Source organism: Corvus kubaryi, unplaced genomic scaffold, assembly GCF_017639235.1.
Source record: "Corvus kubaryi isolate FWS band 111438036 unplaced genomic scaffold, C.kubaryi_AGA036_p1.0 64806, whole genome shotgun sequence".
NCBI classification, from domain to species: domain Eukaryota; kingdom Metazoa; phylum Chordata; class Aves; order Passeriformes; family Corvidae; genus Corvus; species Corvus kubaryi.
In genome coordinates, this window is record NW_024581522.1 from 59483 (window position 1) to 86080 (window position 26598).

A 26598-nucleotide genomic window follows, 5' to 3' on the forward strand; every position below is an offset into this window, starting at 1 on the left:
AACTATCTGGCTCATCTCAGACCGGATCTGGTTACAAAGGATGGAGCAACACACAGGTTACAGCAGTCTGTGGTGGGATAGTCAAGTCAGCGATGGAACCATCATTGGTGCACCCTTCTTTACAGTGTGGGTTTCATCCATAGCATGCTCTAGCACAAACTCCAACCTCACAGTTATTAACAATGGATGGGATTTAAAAGGCTGCGTATATTTGGGACTTATTGTTTTAACTTTGCTGTTTCTGTATCCTCTTCTTCCCATTTTTCCAATTATAAGAGTGAGAAACTATTATAGTAAAAACTTAAATTCTCAGCTGACTATATGGCTTCAGGTGGTGATGGCTTTAAAAGAAAAAACAAATGCTTCAAGACTCTAGGTCATGTGTTGAGAAAAATATATGAATGTGAATCAGGAATTAATCTATACTGGGAAATATAAATTATTTATAAAAATCTAAATTTATAAATATCTAAAAGAATACAGCAAATCTTAACATCTTATTCCTTTAGAGTGCCACAACATTATACTTGCATGAAGCCATTAACCCCAAAAGAGTTCTGATTACATGAAAGACTGAGAATCTGTCATGTGCCTACTTTCAATGTAGGTCAGTGCATACACAGAGCCAAACAGAAGGAAAGTTGAGGGAAATTATCCACCCCACCTTGAGAAACTCTTGCTTGAGGTTCTTCTGGAATTTTGATGATGTCTTAAGTTAAAATTGAACATAAGATGGCCACAGGAGCAGTGACCACACAGGGAAAGGTGCACATTGGAATGACTGCACTGAATTTAAGGAATTGGAATTTCTTAAACTGGAAAAGCTCGGAAGAGGGTGGCACACTTGTGTTTATCCATCCATCTTGTAAGAACAATTACACAGGTAGGCAAAGTCATGGTAACAGCACACACAAATTAGGCACGGAAAATTGGGCAGAAGAGCATATGAGCTACAACTGATCTCTTTATGCTTCTGATGGCCTGCTCACTCATAACTGAATCATACATTTTAAATATTCCTTGGACACAGAAATACATTAAATATACCATGTATGAAAAAGATACAGAAAAATGGAAAGGATTCAGAGGAGCCTAAGAACAATAACAGGCTTAGAAAGCATGGTCTGTGAAAGAGGTGTGAGGAGGTTTATTTAGCCCAGAAAAGAGAAGCTATTCCATTTCACATCACAGCTAAGCCAGTCCAACCACTGGCACTTGTCGGATGCCCTCCCTAGGGCTTAATCCAGTGAACTAAATCAGCAGGAAACTAATTTTATTATTTATTTGAATGCTTCTCCACTTTATCTTCTGAACTAGTTCATCACAATCACATGAGGGCTGGCCGAATGGGGAAAAATGTAGGGTGCTTCATTTTGGCAGTAGCTGACCTTCAGACTGGCATAGCTTTAATGTGGAAGTGTATTTCTGTACACAATACAGAAATACAATCTGTATATTTTAGAAGTAGAGAGTGTTGAGCAACTTTGCTCTATCTGCTGAGAAAGAAAAAAAAGGAATTTGATAAATATTTATCAGATTCTTGACTGATGTGATAAAACCCCTTTATAACAGGAAGAGTATTAAAATATTGTGCACAAGAATAGTGCGGAATTTCCTTCACTGGAATCATTACTAATGTATTAACCTAATCTGCCAGGATTAGTCCAAGGTTTCTTATCCTGCCTTGTTGCAGATGTGGATTTTGAAAATGATCTCTTGAAATTCATTCTATCCCTCCTTTTTTCTGACTTCATGATTTACCAAGTTCACCCATCCTGCCTGAGTTAGCTCTAACTGAACTCAATTGTACTTGGAAAAATGGCTTTAACAAGAACAGTGCCAGATTCTAATACTGCTGTTTGACTTATATTTTGCTCAAGACCAGAGAAGTATCTGTGAATATGCTGTTCATGGACACATCATCAGACACGCCGCTCATGATCTGCTTTGCATTCTGGAAAATTTCCTAGGCTGGTATAGCTGGTCTCTAAAGACACCGTGAAAAGAAGCCCGTAAGATCAAATCACACATCAGAGGTCATTTTCAGGTTAAAGGTTTACACTGCAAATGGGGTTACAGCACTTGCAAGTAGTAGCACGACGGAAATCCAGCTGCAAATACGGGAAGTAGGGTCACCAACAGGGAAATGCGTACACTGAGATACACAATTTCATTAATATATCAGCAGAAAAGTATAGCAAACAGTAAAGTTTTGTTGAAATATAACTGGTGTTCACATTTAAAATACAGGCATGTGAAAATGGGAAACTGGAGCTCAAATGAGGAAGAGAGCTGTGGTGTACTAAGGACTTCTTTTTTTCCTCTGGGAAACTTTTCCGGAAATGACAGGCTGCAGAATCAATACATCAGATTTGGCAAATACTGAAATGCACTTAACCTTCTGTCTCCCCAGAGTCAGTAAATGTCATTTTTAATGATGTTCTCTAACAAAATGTTTTGTGGGCAAACTAAACACTGCAGCTTTCCTATACAAAATTTCTACTCACCTTACTGCAAGTAAGTTCTGGAAAAAGTCTCGTAGGTAGAACAGAAAAAGAAAAAATTGAGGTATTTATTAAGAAAATATGACAATCACTTTAATTAAGAAAACCTTATTATCTAAAGAACTGGAGAAAACTAGCTCAAATGCAGCAAGGCTGTGGATTCACCTAGACTTCCTGGGTGAGGGATCAAGCTAAAAAGTATGCCTTACTGAGTGTCTTTTCAAGTCTTTGCAAGTCCTGTCAAAGGGAGAGGATCAATACTTATGTGGGGAGAGCACATAAACCCTTCAAAGACATCTGAGCACAGGAGTTGCTGTGTAATCACGCCCACCCTGCAAAGCTGGGCAGCCTCACATGGGAACCACCACTGTGGGACATTAAGCTGCCATCCGTGGTTTAAGGAGCAGGCAGCTTTCTTCTTTGACAAGCCCTGAAGCCTTTGAAGCTGGGATCTGCTTGTTCTAAAGGGACTGATTAAAGAGGGAGAGGAAGCTTCAAAAGGCCTCATTGCCTCTGTGAGCTAAGGAGTCAGAAGGCTGCACTGACAACCTCTTGCGACATGCACCATAGTTTATTTTCTAACTTGTTCCTCATTCTGCCCTTTAACATTAGCATCTTCTTTCCATTTGCATGTGAGAACACTGAAGCTTGCAGAAACGTCATAAAAAACCAGTTCCTCTACTTCAGATGGAACTCTCCCATATTTCTCCCCGACAGGCTTCATGTGTTTTTTGTTCAGAAGTTTTGTTGTGATCCTGATTCAGCAGTGCGATACATGGCTGTGAGTACTGAAAGAATAATTCAGTGGGAAGGACAGTAATAACTCACACATTGAATAGGAAAGGACAAACTATAGTCAACAGTTGGACTCAATGGCTTTAGTAATTATTCTGTGATTCTCTGAAAACACTAACAAAATTCTGAAGGTGGGTCTGCAATTCCCCCAGGCCTCTGTATGTGTGTGTCCATTTAATTTAATTTCACTCTGTCATGATTTAGTGTAGTTTGGGTTGAAGTGATTCTCTTGCAAAGAGGCACTTACAGCTTCCTCTATGACCTAACAGAACCAATCAATTGGCTAGTTTGAATACTGGCAACTTTTTAAGCCAGTTAGAAAGCTTGGCATGCCTCTGTGATCCACATTTAAGAATGAACAAAGCCCAGGAAAGCCCTCTTGTCTTCCGGCTTTTGGGCAGGTAACTGGGGGGGCCTGCAGGCGGCCCAGCGGGGCCGGGCCGGGCCCTGCTCAGCCCGGCCGGCTCAGCCATGGCGCGGCCCTGTTCCATCCGCGGCGCCCCCGCAGCCCTGCTCCGTGCAGGCAGCCCCTGGTGCCGCCGAAACTCATCCGAGGCCGCTGCCCCACTGCCCGGCAAAGCTCATGTGACCAACAGCGATAAGCGAATTCCAGCTGCAGGGCCTGGGTGAGATTAACCCTTTTAGTGCTGTAAGTTTCCTCCAAACAGATGAAGCCTGCAGACATCAAGCCTCTCCCGAGTCAGAGGAAGAGGAAAGGTGGAGGCAGGTGAGGAAAACACCACAGAGATACCGAAGTCAGTAAAAAAAGGAAGAGCTGAAACCCTGAGGGAGGAGAAAGAGGAGATGCTTCAAGCTTAGAAGCTGAAATTCTGTTGTAAAGCTATGGTGGTGGACTATGATACATCAGAGTACCCACTGTAATTTCATGACAGCATGGGGGCTAGAGCGTTCAAATTGCAATTGTGAGCAAAAGTACTTGTGCTGAAATAAGCAAATGACAGTAGCTGTAATTTGATAAGAACCCTTGCTCCCAGGGAAGAAGAACTCTGTTCCTAGAGACGAAGATGCTCCCAGAGATAGGTGAAGAGAACCTTTGCTTCTGAACAGCTCATCCTTAAAAATGGTACCCCAGTAGCTCAAGACTGGACCCTTGAAAGCAGTTGTGGGGAAAGCTGTAAGTCGAGGGAAGGGACTTTCATGTGTGAGCAGAGAACCAACCCAGGCGGCTGTCTGGCTGTGACATTGAAGCCATGAGAGAACTCGTGGAGATGTCTCCATAGCATGAGCAAGAGAGACCCCTCTCCCTAAGTGAACTGAAAACGGTTATTATAGAAGTGGTAACCTGACTGAAAATCTCAAGGGTTGTCTTTTTACATTGTCAGTGGGGGAAGGGAGAAAGGTGGGGGGAGAAGAAGTGTTCAGAAGGTTTAGTCTGACTTTTTCTTTCTTTTAGGTCTGTTAATAAACTTCTTTATATTCTTTTAAGTTTTGTGCCTGCTTTGCTTTCTCCTAATTCTTATCTCACAGAAGGAAAATAAGTAAGTAATGGATATTTTGAACCAAACCACTGCACTAAATTGGTGTTTCTGCCCGCTTTACAAACTGAACCCGTTACCCACTCACCTAATGCTGATCTGTGCTAATACTGTCAGTTTACCCCATTGCCAGACGCAGCCCATTTGAGTCCAAAGCAAGACGATGTACAAATTATCTCACCTTTCTCAGTACTGGCAGTGAACCTTGGGTCAGCATATTCTGCTTATTTCCTTCTACCACTTCTGTCTGCCCTTGACTTTCTCAGCTGATTCCCCAAAATACCACTTCTTAGCCAAGCCCTTTCTGAAAAAAGCATTTCATAAGACACCATTACTAACAGGAATAAATTTTAGAGATTATCTCAGAGGGGAACTTCCAAATGTCTCCACTTTGACTGTTATGTCTTTTCAGAGAGGCCAAGGGTTTTCTTTATTTTGCTGACATGGCATCAAATAACCCAGATTTCCCATTTGAGGAATTCAGATTAAAAACAAAACCAGATCCATATTTATGTAATAAAGAAGCTGACAGAAATGCTTTGGTGATTAGGCATACATTTATTTTAACATGTTGTGAAACTGTTGACCTCAGTGATTCACATCTCATCCTTTCAAAGAAAAATTCTTCTCTTATTTTCTCAGTTTATAGTTATGCTTTTTATCTTACTTCCTATGACCTAATTCATACTTTATGTGAGTCCTCTTGGGATAACAGAGACCACAGATGACATTTCTTGTTTTTATTTGTTCTGCTTTTATCTTGGTTGTTCCAAATACAGTGGGAGGATAAAAAAAAAAGAGAATTAAAAAAAGGAAGGATAATGCCACTTGATCACACTCATTATGAAGGCCTGGTCTTTTGGCTTACTCTCATCACACATTTGCAACAAGTCATTCCTTTCCCCATCACTCTTCAACAAGCTAAGGCAGTGGCTGTCACTCTGTCCGTGCTCCTCCTCCACTCCCGCCCCTACTCCCTGCAGGTAGCAGACGTCCTATTTGGCTCTGCAGATAAACAGCAGAGCATGAGGTGGTGAGCACTGGTTTTGGACCCCTGGTTATCTACATTGCTTGAACTTTCATTTTGTGTTTTGGGTCTTGGACCATTTCAGCTATCTCTGTCTGCAAGACAACCTGCTCCCGAGCCATCAGCACACTGGCTAAGCCAGCCGGTCTCACATGACCTCAGAGCCACGGCCCGCAAGAAGAGTTTGCAGAGCCGGAGAAGACAAAGGCATGGCCAGGCATCCCATGTACTGCCTTCCTAATGGGCCTTTAGTTATGTGGTGAAGCCTCATTGCAGGAGTAGTGTTTGCCCCTGTCACTGACACTGCTGCTGTATCTACTGCTGAGAACCTCTAGGAATGAGTGGCAACTGTGCCTGACAGAGGATGCTGCCAACAAAATCAGTAAGGATATAGAGTTCAATCATTTTTAGGTAAATAAATCTTGGGTTAAAATTAAAAGCATTGAAAAGTCACATGTACTCCTTGCTACATACCTTTACTCCTTGCTACATAAACTGGAGCAAATGGCTTGGAGGAATTTCATGTGGAGAAAGAAGGCTACCATTCAGTCTGGAGGGCAAGTTCACACCACCCTGATGAGGGTGGCACTCAGTTGGCACTCCCCATAAGCAGAAGTGCCTTTGTTTGCAGGAACCCGAACAATTAAACACTCTTCGTGAAATGGCTTCTTCCAGCTGTGCTACTGCAGTGCCTTAGACACGGAGAGCAGAGACAGCACTGCCACCTACTGCTCCCAGGGACTTGGCTCTCATGCTCACCAAGGGCATCAAAGCTTTCCTTTAGAATCACAGAATAGTCTGAGCTGGAAGGGACCCACAAAGGTCATTGAGTCCAGTTCTTAAAGTTTGGATGCTAAAAGCTGGTATGTACTGTAAAAATAAATTTACTTTAAATGTTACAAAGTTAAAAAATTTATAGTTGAAAATTACCTACCATAAAATTAAATACTAACTTTGCTCTCTGCAAAGCATCAGGTAATAACATAAGCTACCATTACAGTCCTGTCACAGTTCTAAAAAGAAAGCAAGCCTTCTTGCCACCCTGTTTTGCAGTTTAGTCTCATGCTTTGATGCTGTTGTCTTCGGCTAGTTCAGTGTAGAGAGTTTGGTTAGGAATTTATTGAAACAGCAGGCAGTTAGCCTCTCACCAGACTAAGGCTTTATATTAACAATGCTGTCCTTAAAGAAAGGCATGATGGGCAACAGGCAAGAGTGATAGTGGTAAGAATAATATGCAAGAGGAATATGTTAAAATCCTATTGAAACGCACGACCTAAAAGTGTAGTGCGTGTATTGACTCTTTTTCTGCATCACCTGTCCTATACAGCTGAAATTATTAGCCTGAGTCTTACACACCTTGTCTTTGATAAACACTATCAGAACTTCACCTAAAGCAACACTATTTTAAGGTCATATTAGAAACCATCACAACATTTGTAGTGCTAAAATAGCATTATTGGTAAAAGATAATAGCTACTACTGTTGCTCTAAAGTTTTGTGGAAATGGGGCACTGATGTTTGTGGCTGGCAAGAGCTGTGGTTCCTGCAAATAAATTCAGTCACAACAGACCGGAGTAGTGAAGGATATCTGAGGGTCACTATAAAGTCAGTGTTAGTGAATCTATACTGAGATTTTAACAGCTAGGCCTGTGACCCTGAAGCTTTTGATGACACTTTAATAAAGAATTAGATTAGAATCTGTGATTTAACTACTGAGTTGCAAAAGTCGCCAGAAACTGACAAAGGGTGATAATTTTTTCTTACAACAACACCTATGTAAATTTTAAAGTAACTACTATTTGGGAAATTAAATTTCAGATCTTCCCCCAGAAAGCACTTAGATGAAATACAGAAGTGCATATGGAAAGACATACATGCTGTGCCGCCAGTCACACATCCTGGCAAAAACTGTAGAGAACTGCAGCCACCAAGTTGAGAGAGGCCAAAATTTCAACTTTTATATTTACATTTGCATGTTGATTTCACTGGGAAAGATCTGCTTCCTGGCTTTCGGAACGCTACATCCTTGTGCTAGATTCTAAAGAAAACTGCATTTCATATTAAAAACAGTGCTTGGCACACAGTGTGGCATTAACACCTGCTCATGCTTTGTCTTGTAATGCTTTGAATCAGGATCATCCTTGCTTATCAAGTCAAGCTGTGTGCTGCTTCTCTACCGAGGTGTATGAACGCCACTCTGTAAGTCCATTCTTCTTCCCTATTAGAGTCCTTGCTCATGAATCATTCAAATCCCTCAACCTGAACCGTGCTTTACTGCTGCCTTTAGTAATTTTTATTTATGCCTGGAAACTCTTTAGGATGTCAAAAAAGAGTCGACTGAAACAAATGCATTCCAATGTATTTCTTTCCTCTCGCAGTGCAACTTCAGGCAGGTTAGCTTCTAGCTGGCAGCTTGAACAAGAGTGGAGCAAAGGAATATTTCCCCAGCTAGACAGGATTCTCAAGTGTGAGAAAAGAACTAATACAGCATTACCTCCTGGACAGCCAGGTGCCTGGCATTTCCCAGCTGAAGCGTATTTAACTGGGTCCTCATTTGGATGCAGCAGGCTAGGAGGTTTGCCCAGCCAAAGCACTGTGAACGTACTCAGAGTCCTTTCTAAGGAAAACTACTGTGAATCTTAACACAAATATTGAACATGATATTCACAGACTAGTTAGAACACATGACACACAAAATACTACTATTGCTGCTACTAACAATAATAAAGAAATCAAGAAATCATTGAATAAAATTGGGGATTATATATATAAAGCTACTATGGCATTCAAACTTGGTAAAGATGAAAAGTAGAAGATAAGAAAAAAAATTATATGGGGTATATTTTTACATATTTTCTTATGTGTTAGCAGACAAAACACATTCAGGCTTCAGGTGCACTTAACAGTATATTGTTTCTCACTCTGATGCAGCAGCTTGAAAGACCTCAAACCTAACTACTGTCTTACTAGCTCAGGTGATAGATGTTCGTGCTTCAGGGGTAGGGATTAATGAATTAAATTAGTTATGCTTTCCTGTGCAGCAACTTGCCAGAAGAAGTGTGGATGGATTTGCAATTTGCATAATAACAAGGTTTGAAATAGTCAAAGCTGAGGAAAATAGAACAGAATATTTCAGTCGGATGGGGCCTACAATGATCACCTAGCCCAAGATTTAGGCAAACAGCTCCAATTAATGTAAGTGGAAGTTGTGTGGCTAAGACCACTAATAAACTTTGTCTTTGACCAAGAATCTTTAGAATGTCATAAATTTTTTTATACAACCTAGTGTTTTGTTCTCTGAGTAAGCTGAATGCTATATAGAAAAGGAATTGCTTAAATCCTACAAGAACACTCAAAATAAGATCTAGATATTGTGAATGCAACAAACTAGGCGTTAGCTTAATCTGGTGTGGTCTGTAAGGTTTAAATGCCCATTGAGCTTACTGACAAGACCCAGCTGAGATTAGTAAACAAAATTTTATTTTTATAAGGAGGTTTTATCAGAACCTCCCCTATGAGTATGTGCCTTCCTGTTGTCAACTGGTAGTGATCAAAACATCACTTTTGTCCACTAGAAATCAAGGAGAGAGCCACAACAGCCTTGACCTGGGGACAGAAGCTGAGAAGTTAAGAAGGGAGATCACCTGGGTAGGTAGGTTACTGATGAGTATTTTAAAGTCACTCCACTATCAAACATGTTTGAATAACCACATTTATTGTCCATATGATAGATGTCAGTATTATACACAGTATTAAATACACAGTTATGTAGCTATTGTACTCCTCTAAAACACTGAAAAGTTGGGCCTGAGGCCTCATAAAATACAGAAGTAATAATTCCATACTTATTTTACATTTCCTTAGCTGTACATTTCATTTCTTCTTTTTCCTCTTCCCTCTTAATAATCCTTACACTTGGCAGTTTTAATTTTTTCCCTCTTTCAGACTGTCAGTCACAAACAACATCTTGACTTACAAAGAGATCTTTTCTTATTTCAGAAGCCTTTTACTGTCACTATGACTGCAGGCTTTATGCTTATCTCCTGCTTCTCAGATAAGCTTCCCCTTCACTAAGATCCATCCTATAATCTCAGCCTATTTATATGTGACTTAATCTCCTTGAGATGAATAGATTTTTTTCTGCTTGTTTTATTTGAAAAGATTTTATTTAGGGAACTCAGTTCTGATACAATCTGGACTCTTGGCATTCAGTTAAAAATACAAACAATAATGAAGAAAGCTTTCCATTTTCTGAGAAAGGCATTTTGGCAAGAACTGTACATACACAACACTCATGAAAAATTAAAAGGTGAAAACAAATAAACAATTTGCTTCACATGGGCATAACTCTTTCCAGGATAGCAAAACTTTGGGGCATATACTTCTGCTGTTGTCATGTTGCTGACACAGGAAAGATAGTTCTGTGCTTGGTTCGTAAGCAATTAATAAATAATCTTTTTCAACAGCTGGCAGTATACAAAGAGAAGAGAGGCTCTTAAAAATCTAATTCCTGTATTCTCGAGGGCTTAAAGACTCTGTAGGCTGCTGGAATTAAGTGGCTGTGATTTTCTGTAAATCCAGACGTTTGCCTTATTAAAACCTCATGAAATCTAAACACTTACACTCTTCATTCCATGTATCTCTTACATGTCCCAAACAGTTTCTCAAACATTTATTCTGTTGATATGTTCATTTTTAGTGATAATGTATTATTTGCATTTACATACATGGATCATAGACAGATGACATCTCACAGGAAATCCCTACATCCCCTCTATGTAAACACTTGGAACAGGAAAGCACATTCAGAATTTTCTAGACACATTAATTGAATTCTATTAGGGCCTCTCTAAGAGGCCAAGAGCAAAACACATGCAGTGAACTTTTCTAAGAAGGAAGACAAGCTTGCCAAACTCACCTTCAAATAAAAAGCAGCAACCCTCAGTCTTTCTTTACAGGTAAGAAACAGATGCTTTTCATTACTTTGTGCAATAACATCTCATTAGCACGGCACATCAGCAAGCTGGGAAACATCAGCTATGCCTGATTAAGTTGATTCCAGGTTTCTTCAAGCTTGGCTCAGTCCAAACCAAAAATCAGGTTGGTTTATGCAGTGGATAACAGGTATGAGAAGTTTTGGAAACACTGCTAAGGATAAAGGCTGAAGGAAATGTTCTGGCAAAGTCAACTTTGGCCCTAACAGAAGGATGTCTGCCATCTCACCCTCTAGGCAGAGATTTTTGGCAGTTTAGGAGCAAATCATTTCCCCTGCCAAGTAACTGAAATGTATTCTCCATGACACATTATTTTACATAGCAGGTCAGGAAGGGTATCAGTGAATAGGAGGTTCAGCATCTCTTTCTGGCATGGGTTGAACAGCTGAGATTTACTGCCTGCAGGAGCTAGGAGTATCTAATTACAGCCTTCACTCACAGATGTCCTCACTGGCATGAACTCTAGTTATAGCCAGTGGTGACATGTACTTTGGCAAGGTCTCGAGAGAATGGATATTTTCCAGGATGTCTGGAGCAGCTAAGAGCTTGTTGGAGCTGCACTCACCATGTAGGAGGCTCTGAGGCCTAAGAAGGAGAAACCAGTTTGATTACGCTAACACTGAAGGTTCTCTCTATGTGTATAGAAATTGTTTTTAATCTTCAATTCTGTGGAAGTGAACAGTGATTCTCTTAATAAGACCTCATTAATTTCATTTCAGTCTGTGTCAAGAGATTGTGAAGTCTGGTGGAGAGGCACTTAGCTGTGAAGCACAGTGGAAAGGTGGAACCACCTCTACTCAAAGCATCCTTCAGGACAGATACCCTGATGGGACATGAGCAAGCAGGCGACTGTGAAGCACTGCACAAGCCTTGTGGTGCCATTCATTCCTTGACAGTCTAATACCACTCAGTAATTTACATGGGGTGTGAAACAAGCAGTGTTTGACACCAATAAAGTCAGTTCTGCCATCAGGGATACAAACTTAGGTCTCAGCAGAGAAAAAAACTAAACTAGTGCAAACATGTTTTTCTCAGGTAGTCAAGCAAGGTACCTAAGGTAGTAAAAAATCATTTGCCAATTTATCTATACTAGAGTGCCTGCTGTGAACTTTCACCCCCTTCATACATTCGCAGATGCTGTAAGCATTCCTGCTAAGGGTTGTGACATTTCTTCTATTAAACATAACAGGAATTTTAAATTGTTCTCAACAGAAAAAGATGCAAAGAGAACAAAGCAGCACATTCAGAGTCTGTTGAAATGAATGATTGCATTTCATTATTCATTGCTTATTTGAATCTAACTTAAAGAGTTAACATTGGTTAAGCACAGCTTGCATTAGTACATAGTGGCAGAAAGCAAAAGCAAATGCATTAATTACTGTTCACTGGCCACAATTATGATTTTGTAACATGCTAGATTAGTGAACAGTATACCTCCAAATCACAGCTAAAGTGAATACAAAAATTTGAAGCACACAATCATCAATGTCACTATTATTAACTGTTCTACCTTTGAGGGATCACTCTGTTGAAAAGAATAATTATATCAATACATATTAATTCCTTTTTTAAAACCACATTTTTTTAAGAAAAGTGTGTAAGTAAGACCTGTACATTTTGAAAATTTTCCTACCCAGGAATGATACCACCCTTGTGATTAGCTTCTCAGAAGAATAGACTTACGGACAGCCCTTAACTTGCTCCTCTGCAGATTAATGCTATCTTTTGATTGTATCCAAAAGCACCAAAAAATGTGCTTTTACCCTTTTACCCCTTTAAAACCTATTCTGGAGCCGGTCCAACCCTACAGGAAGGCAGGCTGGTAAGCAGAGGGAGTAGAGGTTGTTTTTTTTTATCCTAATTGGCTAGATAATGAGTTGTATTTTTCCTATTAGGAGAGCTCTTTTGCTGAATCCTCATACTGTTAAATTCTAAGAGACACCTTAAGGCTCTTGACTCACACTGATGGTTAATGTAGAAGATGGATGTAGTTTCCACTCACATTTGCAGAGGTCTGGTTGCCTTTCTCTTGTTGCTGTGGTGGAAGCCAGGTCAGAATGCTATTTATTCACAGATAAGAGAATTGCTGAGGGAGGATTTGAAGACATGAATGAAATATTTCACGGAGATATGGAAGATTAATTTCAGAGAGCCCAAGCTCACAAAAAGAACCCTGATTTAAAGCTGCTCCATAGGGGTTGCGAGTAATTTAGCACAGGAGAAAAGCCTCACATGCTGAGCATGTGAACTACCACACCACAGCATGTTATAAAATGACACAGCTGTCCTCTGCTCCTTTGGTATTGGACAGGCCTGTAACTTCCCAACAATTAACCAAAACAGGGAAACAGGAGATAAAGTATTGCATTTTCCTGGATATCACCTGAAAAGAAGCAGCTGGGAGTATTTCCCCATTTGACATAAGGTGCATAGCCTCTTTTCTTGTGTTCTCCAAATTCACTGATGCTCAAGATGTGTGTGGAAAGTGTCCCCTTGGGTGCTCTTCTTTACCGAGGCAGAACCTACCTGCATGTCCCCATGACATTGAGAGGGCACCTTTTGTCTTCCAATTTTTGCAAAGGTGCTTGAAGGAAATTAACACAGCTCTGACCTTCACTAATTGCTCAATTGATTATGCTTCGCAGTCACACTCTGTAGCTCTGTCCTGGCCAAGGACACAGAATACACAGATAATGTCTGTCCTCCTTCTCTCCCCTCCCTCTTCCCCAGACACTGCAGAGCATTGCCCTCACAAAATTATCCAAAGCAGTATCGGTAGCGCCCTGGCAGGAGGAAAGTGCATGAGCCCTTGATGACTTTCTGAGGTCCCTTACAGCCTATATTATTCTGGTTCTTCAATATCTTTCATGCTTGAATATGCAGATTTTCACAGCAGCTGGATTTCCTAGAACATGCAGTTCCAGCGAAATGTATTCAACTGCATATGCAAACATAGAGACAAAACAATCTCTATGAACAGATATTATCAGATGTAACTTCACAGGTAACATTCATTACAATTCACATGAAATACTGAAATCTATGAATGTATGCATTTGTGTTCAGCTATATACAGCATGTGAAACTGAGTTTGCAGAGAGAGAGCACTCTTTAGAAGGAGTGGAGTTCTTCTGTCATTGGGTAGAATAATGCACAATTCAAGTTTTTGGAAGTATTACTTTATATTACTTGAGTGTAATGCTGAGGCTGAACAACGATTCAGAAATGGGAAAGGTTTCAAGGTAATAGCCATCCTTTAACTGTCAAAGTCAAACCTATGGACACATTTTAGAGAGCATATAAGTGCCAAAAATGTAAAGCATTCCAGACTCTTAGGTAATATGCTCTGCTGTGGGACTACTAAACTCTTTTTCTTGCATCCTCTAAACAAGATTGTGAAGCTTAAATGAGCATATTTGAACCTCCAGTTCAGTTTAGATCACTGACTCCTTTTGATGATTTTATGCAGAAGGCTAAATATTTCACTGAATTCAGTATTAAAATTCAAACACAGTCATATGCAATTAGGTATTTTCTAAGCAATATTACACCATTTCACACAATGAAGACTGCTAGAAGAAATGATAAACCAACACTTTAGTTCAGAACAGGAATAAAATGTGTTCTTGCTCTATTAAGTTTCTCACGAAGAAGCTGAATATATAATAGTTTACATTTACCAAAAAAGTATAGTTTTCTCTTTATTATGCCTTGGGTCATGAGGGCAGTACTTTGGAACCCTTTGTATTTCTTAACTGCAATGCGGATTTATTCCCACTAGGTGTTACCCTTCCTTCACGGCTTGTGAAGGAAACTGTCCTCCCTGAATAAGCCTGGATCATTCGTGGGTGTACCACCCAAAATGCAAAATAGGAGCCCATCGTGATGGAAGCATCTTTGTAAACATGGAAACAACAAAAGCCTCCCCCGAAAAACCCCCCAAAAACAAACAAACAAAAAACCATAAAAAAATCCCAACACAACTAAATCAATCCCCCCCAAACAGTGTAAACTTCTCAAAATATTAAAAGAAGAAAAACTATTGTATCCTGACAGGTTAAGACAGTGTGCCCATAGCTAGTTCTGGTTAGCAGCTAATAGCAAACATTGAAATGTGACTGTCTTAACTGAGGGAGCTATTGCTCAGAAATGTCCCAGTACTGCACAGTCAGAGAAATTCAATGACACATTTATTGTCATAAAGCCTTGCCTGTTCATTAGACCATATTTAATATTTAACGCCCTTTATGGGGGCTTTATGCCTGACAGGAGGCATTCTGTGGCAGCCTGTAATGCTACATGTACCAATGTTTCACTGTCTCCCACACAAAATAAGAATAAACCACTATGACTGTGTTACGCAACCCAGTGACTGACACGTAAGTAAAAAATTGTTGATATATTTACCCATTGTAATACCCACAGACGAAGTCCAATCCTCCTCCCTGAGACAAACATTGCCAAATGAAAAGAAATAGGAAATGGAGAAGAAATTAGATGAACATATTGTGAAAAGAGAAAAAATCTGTTGACGAAAGAAGTTACAATAACCAAAGCCTTGCAGCCAGGCAAGGCATAAAGCAGCAGTGAGATGCCCACAGAATATAATTTCTCTGAAGAGATGTAGCTTCAAAACAGTTATTTCAGTGCTGGGCATGTTTTTAAGCCCTGAAAATGACATCTATCTCAGAGACAAACACTGCAAGCTGGGTCTTTGCCCAGGACAGGCTGTATGAACAGTGTCTTCCTAGGAGAAGGCTCCTTGCTCCCTTTTTGAAGGGGAGTCTGGAGTCTGCTTCACATTGACACAGAAAACACTGCAGTGGGATGGACTGGTTTGTGCCCTTAAAAAAGACCTGGGAGAGTGGGCCAAATAAAGTGTTTGTGGCATCTGTGTTCCCCCCATCCCTTCAAGGTGCGGGCTTTGGACATCACATGGTGGTGCTGCTGCATAGGAGCACGGTGGCTCCTTCTCGCCTGACCTCCCACGAGACAGCAGGCAGGCAGAGGTAAAGCTCTGGAGAGTCAGTGTCTGAAGGAGCAGCATAACTAACTCACCTCTGAAGCTTCTGAAAATAGGCACTGGAAGAATCCATTAAGCTCAGGACTTATGAAGTCTGGTCTCAAATCTAACAAAGCTCAAGACAAATAGAAAGTTCAAGTCTAAAGAATATGTTAGTGCCTTTTTTTTTTTTCTTAACCTGCATTAATACTCACCTAATGCCAGAAAAATGAAATAATTGTAATTAACAAATGAATTAAAGATCCCATTTTTTTATATGGGAGCATTTGTTAAGACTCACCTGCTGGAAGGTACAAAATCTTCCACTGTAAATTCTGCTATGAATAAGCGCCTGCTCAAGCATTATATGATCTCATCCTCTGGGTGCACAGTTTAATCACAGTGCTCTCAATAGAGAGCCCACACTAGGGAAGTGGAGTTTAAAATACGAATCTGTGGGAGGCTCTTGAGGTGGCTTCTTGCTAAGTATGGCCAGGAGCAGGGTGATGTGGGGGGAGATGCCATATTAAGAGACCAAGAAGTAAAAGCAACTCCATGAAACTGTCACCAGCAGACCACCACGTGAAAATTTCATGTGCTTTTACTCTGGTGAATTGACCCTGAAATAGTATACAGGAAGAAAACAAAGATTCTGTGTGTGGCAGTACATGCTACATTATTTCTCCTTTTTCTTTTTTTTCCTCTAGCAACAAACTCAGCTGCTTAAATGGGTAGCAAAACAACCTAATTCAGGAAAATTTTATTTTCCCCTCATCTTTCAGAACTGTTCTAGCCTCTTCTATTTATCTCTCAAAAAAACCCCCCCAAACAAACAAATAAACAAAAAACAAACCAAAGAAACCAAAACAAACAAACAAAGAAATAAAGAAAGAAAAAAAGAGAAACAAGCTCTTGTAACAAAATGTCAGCAAAGCATCAGATTAACCTACTTCACTCCCACAAATGAAAATACTTGGTGGTCAAAGTCCTGGCAAGTGGCTTTCCAAAATGGAAAAGAGCAATGGTCCACATCTTTGTTACCACATTCTTGGTCTTGTCCAGATGAAACTCCTGTAAATTCTGATAGTCCACTCTCCCTAGACATCCCATCTCCTTCCTTAGACCACAGTTTCTCCCTGTCACCTCTCCCTAGACACATCATTCTTCTTTATCATCCATTTCCTTTTCAAAACTTCTGTTTCTCAACTCCCCCTCTTCTTCTCTTGGGCAAACCTATCTTGTTTCTTGAGAACTAACCTGCCTTTCCTTCCTTTCCCACTTCTCAACTTTTGAAGGACTTCTATCCCCTGCCTCTGCATCTTTTGATTTCTATTTCGCAGACCAGTGGGGCACTTGCAGCAGGGTAGTCCAGAGAGGGCTTCATCACCCCTACGAAAGGAGAGCACTGAGCGCTGTCTTCATACTCCTCAGACCCTCCTGTCCTTCGAGCTGCTCTCTCGAGGAAGAAAACACACTCAAACTCCCACGGGAGAGCAACTGAATGCCTCAAGGCAGCAGCTCTTTACTGTTGTTTGCAAAGAGACACAGAAACGTAGGATAAATTCAAGCAAAAGCCTGGAACAATTTAAATGCTTTCTACCAACGCATGTTAAATAGGTGCTTACGTTTCACGCAGAACCCGATGTACCTAATTAATCCTAATTAAATCTGAGCTGTAAGGGCACCTAAATACACAAATATGCACGCAGACCCGAGGAGCCTGGCTCTCTCGGTGAAGTGCCCCTTGTCAGGCAGCTGGAAGGGACCCCATCCGCGCCGCAGTGTCCCTCGCCACCAGGGTCTTCCCCCGGCCGGCAGGGGACCCCTAGGACGGCGCTCTCGATGCCACCCAACGGTGCGATCCGCCGAGCCTCCCTCCGGGAATGCGGATCGGCGGGGGTTTTCTCGGAGTCCTTCAAGGCGTTAAAAACCTGCGTAGTGATGGGGATGTCTTACAAGCACAAAACAGGCCGAGGAGCCGGGTGAGACGAGAGCGGGCAACACCACAGGCTCGCGTTTTCGCCTGCGAAGGCGACAGGAGGGAGGGGCAGGACACCGTTATCTCGCCCGGATTCTCACTTGGCGGGAGTTGGGACAAGCCTTAGGAAGATTAGCAGGAGTACAGCACAACTCCTTCGGCAGAGCAGCAGCGTCCCGCCGCTTGCCCGCTCCAGCACCTAGGGGCAAACAGAGGGCTCTTCTTGCCTGCGAAAAACGAGACGTCGCGGAGAAGCCGAGGAGCGAGCCGAAGCCTCACCCAGGGGGCTGGGGGAGGAAGGGAGGGAGGCGGGACCCCCAGGGTTTTATCCCCGCTGGACGCACACCGCGGTGCTCGCCCACGGCGGTGGGAGCCCGGAGGGCGCGCACCGGGCGCCGAGAGGATCCCGCCGCAACTGGGGAAGGAGGACGATGGGGGACCTTGCGTCAGTGCAGGGCCGTCCCCTTCCCCTCCCCGTGCGCTCGGCTCTGCCTCCCGCCAGCCTCCCACGCCTCCCGCGAGGTGCGGCCGCGCTACATAAACACGGCCCTGCCGCCGGTGCCGGGGCTTTCCGTTCGCAGCCCGACGGAGGAGCTTGTCCGGCAGCGGGCAGAGGCGCGGCCGCGGGGAGCTCAGCGGCAGCGCGGCTCCGGCGCCAGACGGGGCGGGAGGCTCCGGCGGGCAGCAGCGGAGGGCTGCGCGCTGCCCCGAGGGCGGCGGCCCTGCCGTAGCCCAGGCGGCCGGAGGAAGAGGAGGAGGAAGGGCGTGGGCTCCGGCAGGCTCGCTCCGGTATGGCCCTGGCGGACAGCGCCCGCGGGCTGCCCAACGGCGGCGGCGTGTCGCCCGCGGCGGGGAGCGGGGCGCCGGGCAGCGGGGCGGCGGCAGCGGCGACGGGCGGCTGGTCGTCCTTCCCGGAGATCGTGGAGCTGAACGTGGGCGGGCAGGTGTACGTGACGCGGCGCTGCACCGTGGTCTCGGTGCGCGACTCGCTGCTCTGGCGCATGTTCTCGCAGCAGCAGCCCAGCGAGCTGCCCCGGGACAGCAAGGGCCGCTTCTTCCTCGACCGCGACGGCTTCCTGTTCCGCTACATCCTGGACTACCTGCGGGACTTGCAGCTGGTGCTGCCCGAGCACTTCCCCGAGCGCAGCCGCCTCCAGCGGGAGGCTGAGTACTTCCAGCTGCCCGACCTGGCTCGGCGCCTGGCGCAGACTCGGGCGGCCGCCGCCCGCCCCGCCGCCCTGCACCGCGACGGCTCCGTCTGCGCCGAGGAGCCGCCGCCGCCGCTCCTCGGCTACCTGGAGGCTGAGCCGCTGGAAGGAGGCGGCGGGGCCGTGGCGTCCGCCCCGTCGCCCACCGCCAGCCGCAGCCCCTCGGGCGGGCCGCTGCTCACGCCTTCGCAGTCGCTGGACGGGGCGGGCGGGCGGCGCTCGGGCTACATCACCATCGGCTACCGAGGCTCCTACACCATCGGGCGGGAGGCGCAAGCTGACGCCAAGTTCCGGCGGGTGGCCCGCATCACTGTCTGCGGCAAGACGGCCCTGGCCAAAGAGGTCTTCGGGGAGACCCTGAACGAGAGCCGGGACCCCGACCGCCCACCCGAGCGCTACACTGCCCGCTACTACCTCAAGTTCAACTTCCTCGAGCAAGCCTTCGATCGACTCTCCGAGGCCGGCTTCCGCATGGCCGCCTGCTCCTCCACTGGCACTTGCGCCTTCGCCCCCGAGCAGGGTGGTCCTGCCGATGACAAGATCTGGACCAGCTACACCGAGTATGTTTTCTGCCGGGACTGAGCGTCCGCCCAGCCCGTGGCGTGAGGACAAGACAGCCGCCCCTGCACACCCTCGCACCTACGGTCCCCTCCCATCCCGAAGGAAGGAGGATGCGGAGGGGGGGCCGTGTGTCCCTGTGCTTTTCTCACCCCGGTGTCTGCCTCTACGCACAAGGCAGGCCAGCCCCGGCGCAGCCCCCACCCCTCTTGCAGCACCTCCTGACGGCCCCGGGGGCAGGAGGTCACTGTGTTGTGCCTCGGCTGTCGTGTCCCTGCTTGGCCACCACGTCCCTGATCAGCCACCATCACCCTCCCTCCCACATCTCCCAGTAGCTGTGTTGGTAGCGAGGAAGGAGAGGAGTATTGGGAGTAGACAAATACCCGTCCCACAAAAGCGTGCATCTGCACCCAGTCTTTGTCCCTCTCCACACACAGAGCTCTGTCAGGGTGGGGCGTTTTAAAAATCATCCAGTTAGGGGCTGAGCAGCTTTAAAGTTGCTTTGAGCAACTTCTGTTGAAGATGGCATGACAAATGGCTGTCTTTTGCTGTCCCAATACCCTTACAAGGGAGTTTTGCCTTGGTGGGCAGACCCCAAATGGTCCATTTTTAATTCCCCCCTTCCCCCTCCACCCCCATCAAAATGATGCCTGTCTGCGAAGGACTGTCACATAGAAGGGAAGCCTGACTGTGAGGGATTTGCACTGGCTCATACTTTATTTGTTGAGATGAGTAATTTTGCAGGAGGCATGCATGTGGCCCTTTACAACTGATTGCTTCCATCTCCCCTCTTTGCTCCCCATGTTTCTGAACTCCTCTCTCCAGGCTGTTAAACTGGACCAGGGCCTGCACAGCGAGCATGTAAGGCTGATGTGAAAGGACAGGTTTGCTGGATAACAAACCATTTGGACTATGAAGTGTCCTCAGAGACGTGTTTATTCCCTTGAGAGGTAAAACAATGACACTTTGAAGAATTAAAGTGCTTGTGAATCGCAACCTCCATGGGTGGTCTGAAGTCCTTATAATTCTCTTGAAGTTACTGTCTATAATATGGACATAAATCTCAATGCATAATTTCCTTAAACACCCTCAAAATGATGGGAATGAGGTGAAACCAGGCTTATCTGAGTAAAGGTAGGGCCTGGGTCCTGGGAAGTTGAAATCATGTACCTTGAATTAGTGCAAATGTACATTATAAATGTCACCAGGAGAACCCTTGTTAATTTTTGTCATGTTAGTGCTGTAAAACTCTGAAGCCAGCAGATGACAAAAATCACTTTTTTAAGAACAATTTTCTTAGTTTTCATAGCAGTATTATCTGGGCACTGACACTGCTAAGAGTTGTGTACCTCTTCCTAGACAAACTTACTGCTTCTTAGAAAGGATTGAGCCCTGTCCTTAGAAAAACAAGAATGATGCCAACTTTCTTCAGGGGAAATTACCCCTTCTGAGATGTATTTTGTTACTGCTGTCTAACAGTCTTTCCCAGAGGAGGCAGTCAGAGTCTGCTTTGGAACTGATGATCTGAGCCGCAGGTTTTACAGTAGGGAAGACTGAGAAATTCTTTCTGATAAATTCTTGAAGTCTAGAGTATAAAAGCACTTTCCTTTAAAAACCTAAACTTGATTTAAGAATGTTTATAGCATGTTCAGACCATCACAGAAAAATATCCTAAATATATCTGAAGTGTTGAAGAATTTAGCAGTACATATTAAAGGCTTGAAGTTATGTTTTTAAAACTCTCAAAAAATAATTCTAGTTCTAGTTCTAACTCCAAATTTAGAAATACTGCTAGCACTTGTATTCTAACCAAAGAATTTCACAGTAGGGTTTTTTTAAAAAACCTTAATTCCTTTGAAAACAGCTATAGCTACATTTCTGTCGAGTTTCAGTGCTCAGTCTCTGTTCACCACTTGGTCTTTCATTAAGTGCATGGACAACTACCAAAAACTGAAAATAATTTTCATCACCGTGGCTTTTTTTTTTCTAATATTAGCAAGGTTGTTTATCAGTGTGATTAAATTGAATATGTGCATATGAAAGCACTGGATACTGTCTGTTTGTAGATAGTTGTATTATGGAATATTTTCAAAAGGGTAGAAATGTAAACCTGCCAAATTAGATGAGCAATAAGATACAGTGAGAGGCCAATACACCTGAGGATGGAATGAAGTCTGTTTGTCCTATGCCTTACTCTGAGATGACTTCTCTGTGCTTAACTTATACCACAAGTGAAAAGACATGTATCACAGCTACTAGGTCTTTACAGTGCCCTTCTCAAGAATAACCACTGTCTTTTTCTAGTTTCTGTTAAGTAACTCTGACATACGTTTTTTAAGATTTTGTATAAAATCAGTTTTCAGTAAAGTGTTCAAATTCGCTCTAGATAGCTTTCTTTTTTTAAGAATATGGTAGCTTACTAAATCCATCATAGGAGCTATGAATAGGGGCAGTTTTAAATTGACCTTGTGATTTAGTGTACATATATATACAGTATATAAACATTTTACACGAATCATTTAGTTTTTTAATCATTTTAGTGCTACAGGATTTCATAATATATCTGGCTGAGCATTTTCACATTATGTTATGTACATAACATGGTAATGTTTTACTGGTTTCTTATACTTGTTTCTATGGAAAGGTTGAATATGAGTATCATCAGCTTGTAGAACTGAAATCAGTGACATATTTGCTTGAATGTGAATCGTAACTAAACTTCCAGGTGGCTGAATGCATCTCTAAAACAAAGATTGCCTGTCTTTTGATTAATGGTTGTCTATCCCTTTCTTGGCAGATGACCCAGTAGTTCTTATTTTTACGTAAAAATGGATGTAATATAAACAGATGATTTTCTTTAGTCTCTGTGCTAAAAATTTTTAAGCATTATTAGTGTTAAGAAATGGGCCTTTAATTTAGTGATAACCCATTATCAGTATCGTCAGCAGGCTTAAAATGATGGTGCCATAAATATAATAGTCATTTGATGCTTTGCCACAGAAGATGGTATTTTTCTGAACCATTACTTAGTAATGGCAGTAAAGTTTTTAAAAGGAAAAATGCTCAAGGCAAAGTCACTGAGTTTTGCTGGTCTGTTCTTTTGAGAGCTCAAAGAATGGATAAACACAATGACTCTGCTGACTTGTTGACATGAAAACATACAAAAATATAAAGGCACAATACTGGAGTCCTGTATAAATTTTGTAGCTGTTGTTGTTCACAGTTCATGTACCTATGGATGGATGCAGTAGCATTTACAAGTGCTATTAAAAAACCCACAAAGGCAGTCTTTCTTTTAATTAGAAGTTAAGGCATAAGTCTTTTCAGTGATGCATATCATGAAGGGTGACTTTGCATATGTTTGATAGGACGTTTATATTTTTATACATGTAGATAACGAGCCACTTATTCATTCTTATTTTCACATGTATAGCATTGAAAATAAAGATCCTCCTAGGAAAAAGTTGCATACCAAATTAAATTTTTGTTCTTTAAATATTAACTCAGTTGTGTGGTTTATGTTGTCCCTTTTATTCTCTGTGCAGATGTTGTTAGCTTTGCTCTCCCACAGTATCATATTGATAACTTCAGCAAAGACTCCAAACTAATACATAAAGCAGAAACACAGAGCAAAGAAAATTATATATACAGAGGCCTTTAGTAACAGCCATGGCAAGATAAACAGAAATGTATAACACTCAGACTGCATCAATTGCCTTTTAAGCATCACAGAGGATTTTTGTAGTACTGGTCAGTCAGTCCTCAGGAAGAAATAGTGATGGAACAGCTTAATTTGAATAGCACTGAGTAATTGTTGAAGTCAAATGTTGATGTTTTATATGAAGCAGGAGAATAATAACATGGGATACAGTGCTCATTTAATGAAAGAAACATTAGTACCTAAGGTAATACATGATCTGAGAGAACTGGATCTAGAAATTCTCATTAGCTACCCTATGATCTCTAGTAAACTCTTCTAAACCCTGTGCTCAGCTTCATAGAAAATTAGTAGTGACTTGTTAGTATAATCCCTGTGTGAAGTGCCTTTACATTTAATAGTTCTTTCTTGGGTAGCATGGTTATACTGCAAAGGAGCCAGCTGAAGGAAGTTTAATCAACTGTTTCATTTGACAGCTTGATAGTATTTGAGAGCTTTGTTATCATGCAATAATATAAGAAAGGAGGTCATTCTATGAGCAACAAAACTGTGAGTCTGACTTTCTGAAGGCTTAGGTCTCATTTTCTTTGTACTAACCCTTCTGCTTATCCCTGCCCATTTTATTCCATTTCTACTTGGGAAAGGTGGCACATTCCTTGACAGAACCAACTTCTGCTAGGCTGAAGGTTATGGCTGAATTTTGGCTTCGTACCTCAGTGAACTACAGATTTTCTTCTTCCTTTCCTTTACCCAGCCATCAGTATTCATAGAATTTGTTAAGAGCGTAACAGCTGTGAGGTTTTCAGTTCTTTTGATTGTGTTTAAATTACCCATCAACTTGGAAGTTAGGGGGACAGATGTCCACCCAAATGGACAACGCCAAGTACATGAGCCTTATTTCAGTAGGAAACAAGGCTAACAGAATACTGTGATTAATGCCTGGCACTGTCTATATAGTCTGAGTGTACTAAATCCCTATAGAGTGAGAAGGCAGGCGGTCACTCTTACTTTTCCAACTCTTGCCAATCAGTCAAACTAATGGGTATGCTAGAATGTCTTAAAAATATGTACAGACTCCTAATTTCTGCAGCATTTCCAAGTGTGAATCAAAGTGTGCAGGAAAATATTTTCCAAAGACTAGATTTGCCTCAGGGCAGGGTTGTTTTTTGTTCTTTTTTTTATTGTAGGAAATCTTCAGTATAGTTTTTAATGAAATATTAGTGCTAATGTGTTATTTATTTAGAAAGTACTTAGTTTTATGAAACCAAATGCTAATTTTGTTTTTCATTAAAATGAGCTGCATGTGTTTTTCCCCTGCTGCTAAACAAAACTCATATGTATGAGTGCTGAAGTAGTAATGCCACCATTGTGAGTAGTCTGTTGGAAATACACAGCACAACTGCTGTGACAGTCAAAACCATAGTTGGTCAAATTATCACATTTCTTCCCCATTCTACTCTCCACTGCGTTCAAACTGGAATAAAATTAAACTCTGTTACACATTTCTTGCTCTACAAGTTTTTTAGCACACAATATGGAGCATTTGATACTTCTGTAAAAGCTGGCAACAGTCAGTCAGGGATTTGAAGCAGGTCTATTTCTATGTGAGGAAATAAAGGCTAGGAAAAATTGTTGCACAAAGTGGGAGCACCTTCATGCAGTTTGGGAAAAATTCTTGGTATCACAAGAAATCAAAGGTATTTTTCTGTATAATCCAAGTAATACAATCCCACATTACTCCCATCTTGCAAACCCAACCTGCCCTGGAAGGCTAAAGTCCTTGATGACATTTGCTTGCTTTAGATTTTATTTGGTATCATCTGGACGAAAGAAATTATTTTATTTTTCTCCTTCAAAAAAGCTCAGTTTTTAGCAGCTGGGAAATGACAAAGTTAGTGGTACACCTTGCTTTGGGTTAACATTTTGTCATCCTTTTTTGCTTCAACATAATGGAAAAGGTAGGGAAGTTCTGGGAGCATATAGAAATCATAGAATGATGGAATCACTAGGATTAGAATGCTTAGCTCCATGTAGCCTCTGACTTGGCTTTTGCAACTTAATGATTTTCTCCACTAGAATTTAAGTAGGTGTAAATTCATTGAAGTTCAGCCAAAGAAGTTGAGACCAGAATATCTAGATTGTGATGACAAAAACAGCTCCATTGATAAAGACCATGTGATCTATGTTTTTAATTTGCCATTTTGAGGTAAAGACAGAGCCTTGGTTAATTTATTAAGGAGCAGGCTGTTAAAAAAAAAGAAAAAAAAGTATAATAAAGGAAAAGTCCTCCAGTCCTCTCCCACAATCTTGAGGAGGGAATGCAGTGCTGGCGTGATGAGAACAACCTTTCTTTTAGATTTCAGAGATAACTGAAATAACCTACAATGTTGCCATCTCAGTTTTGTCTGTTTTCCTGGTCTTGGTTGAACTTTAAGGTCACACCCACCCTTAATAAGTGGTCCTTTAGAAAAGCATATATTCATAACTATGTAGACTTCCATAGATTTGGATGTAGTTCGGTTTTGACTCATATTTTCCCAATAGCTTAGTGACAAGCTGTCCTCATATTACAGCAAAGCTTGTGATTATTAGAAGCCTGAAGTCAAAGTTTTTCCTTTAAAAGGGCAGAGATTGTATCGAGAATGCCTTTTTTTTTTTTTTTTTGTAAAGGATACAAATGATGCACTTTTTTCCCAAATTCATACTCCTGTACAAACTCTCCTAATCTTCCCAACCTTGTAAAATTCACTTCCACATCTTCCATTGGCTGACAGCTCAAGGCATGGATATTTCTGAAAGCTGCAAGCACCAGGAGGTCTTGTAGTGATTCACAATTGTTCCATAGCAATCCCTTCCTGCTTGGTCCCTTGTGCAGTCAGAACCAAGCTGGGTGGGCAGCTGAGTCCCATTGGCCCTGAGCACAGCTGCCCCTTCTGCCTTGCTTCCTTCCTGGCCACAACCAAGGTAGTGCAGTAGTCCCTGAGCCAGCACAGTCCTGCTGCTGATGCCTTGTCTGAATAAAGGGCAGCATTTGTATTCTGGTGTGCTCCATGCAGCCCAACAGCCACGAATTGTCACTTCTCTGGGCTTCTGACCCACTTATTTCCAGAGTTTGCTTTCACAGTCTGCACTTTATTTACCATCTCATGGTATGGTTGGAATATGGGAAAGATTCAGCTGTTTACAGTAGTCTGTCTAATAGTTTATCTGCCATGGCACTAAAGGGACGATAAAGCTCACTTAAAAAGAGTTTTACAGCTCTTTAAAATTTTCTGGTTTAAATAAACCATGAAAAGTGCTGCATAAACTATAATAACACTGGGTAAAGGCACCTTTTCTGTTATAGGTGAGAATTATAACTTTGTTAGTTTTGCTGGA

General features: G+C 42.4%; 1 protein-coding gene across 1 annotated transcript; it reads left to right on the forward strand.

Annotated features, from left to right (window-relative positions):
• The first annotated feature begins 18233 nt into the window (after positions 1–18233).
• LOC121672638 (BTB/POZ domain-containing protein KCTD12-like) lies at positions 18234–23064 on the forward strand. Its single transcript, XM_042045376.1, has one exon. The coding sequence runs from the start codon at positions 18588–18590 to the stop codon at positions 19584–19586; it is 999 nt and encodes a 332-aa protein (XP_041901310.1). The 5' UTR covers positions 18234–18587; the 3' UTR covers positions 19587–23064.
• Positions 23065–26598: the final 3534 nt, after the last annotated feature.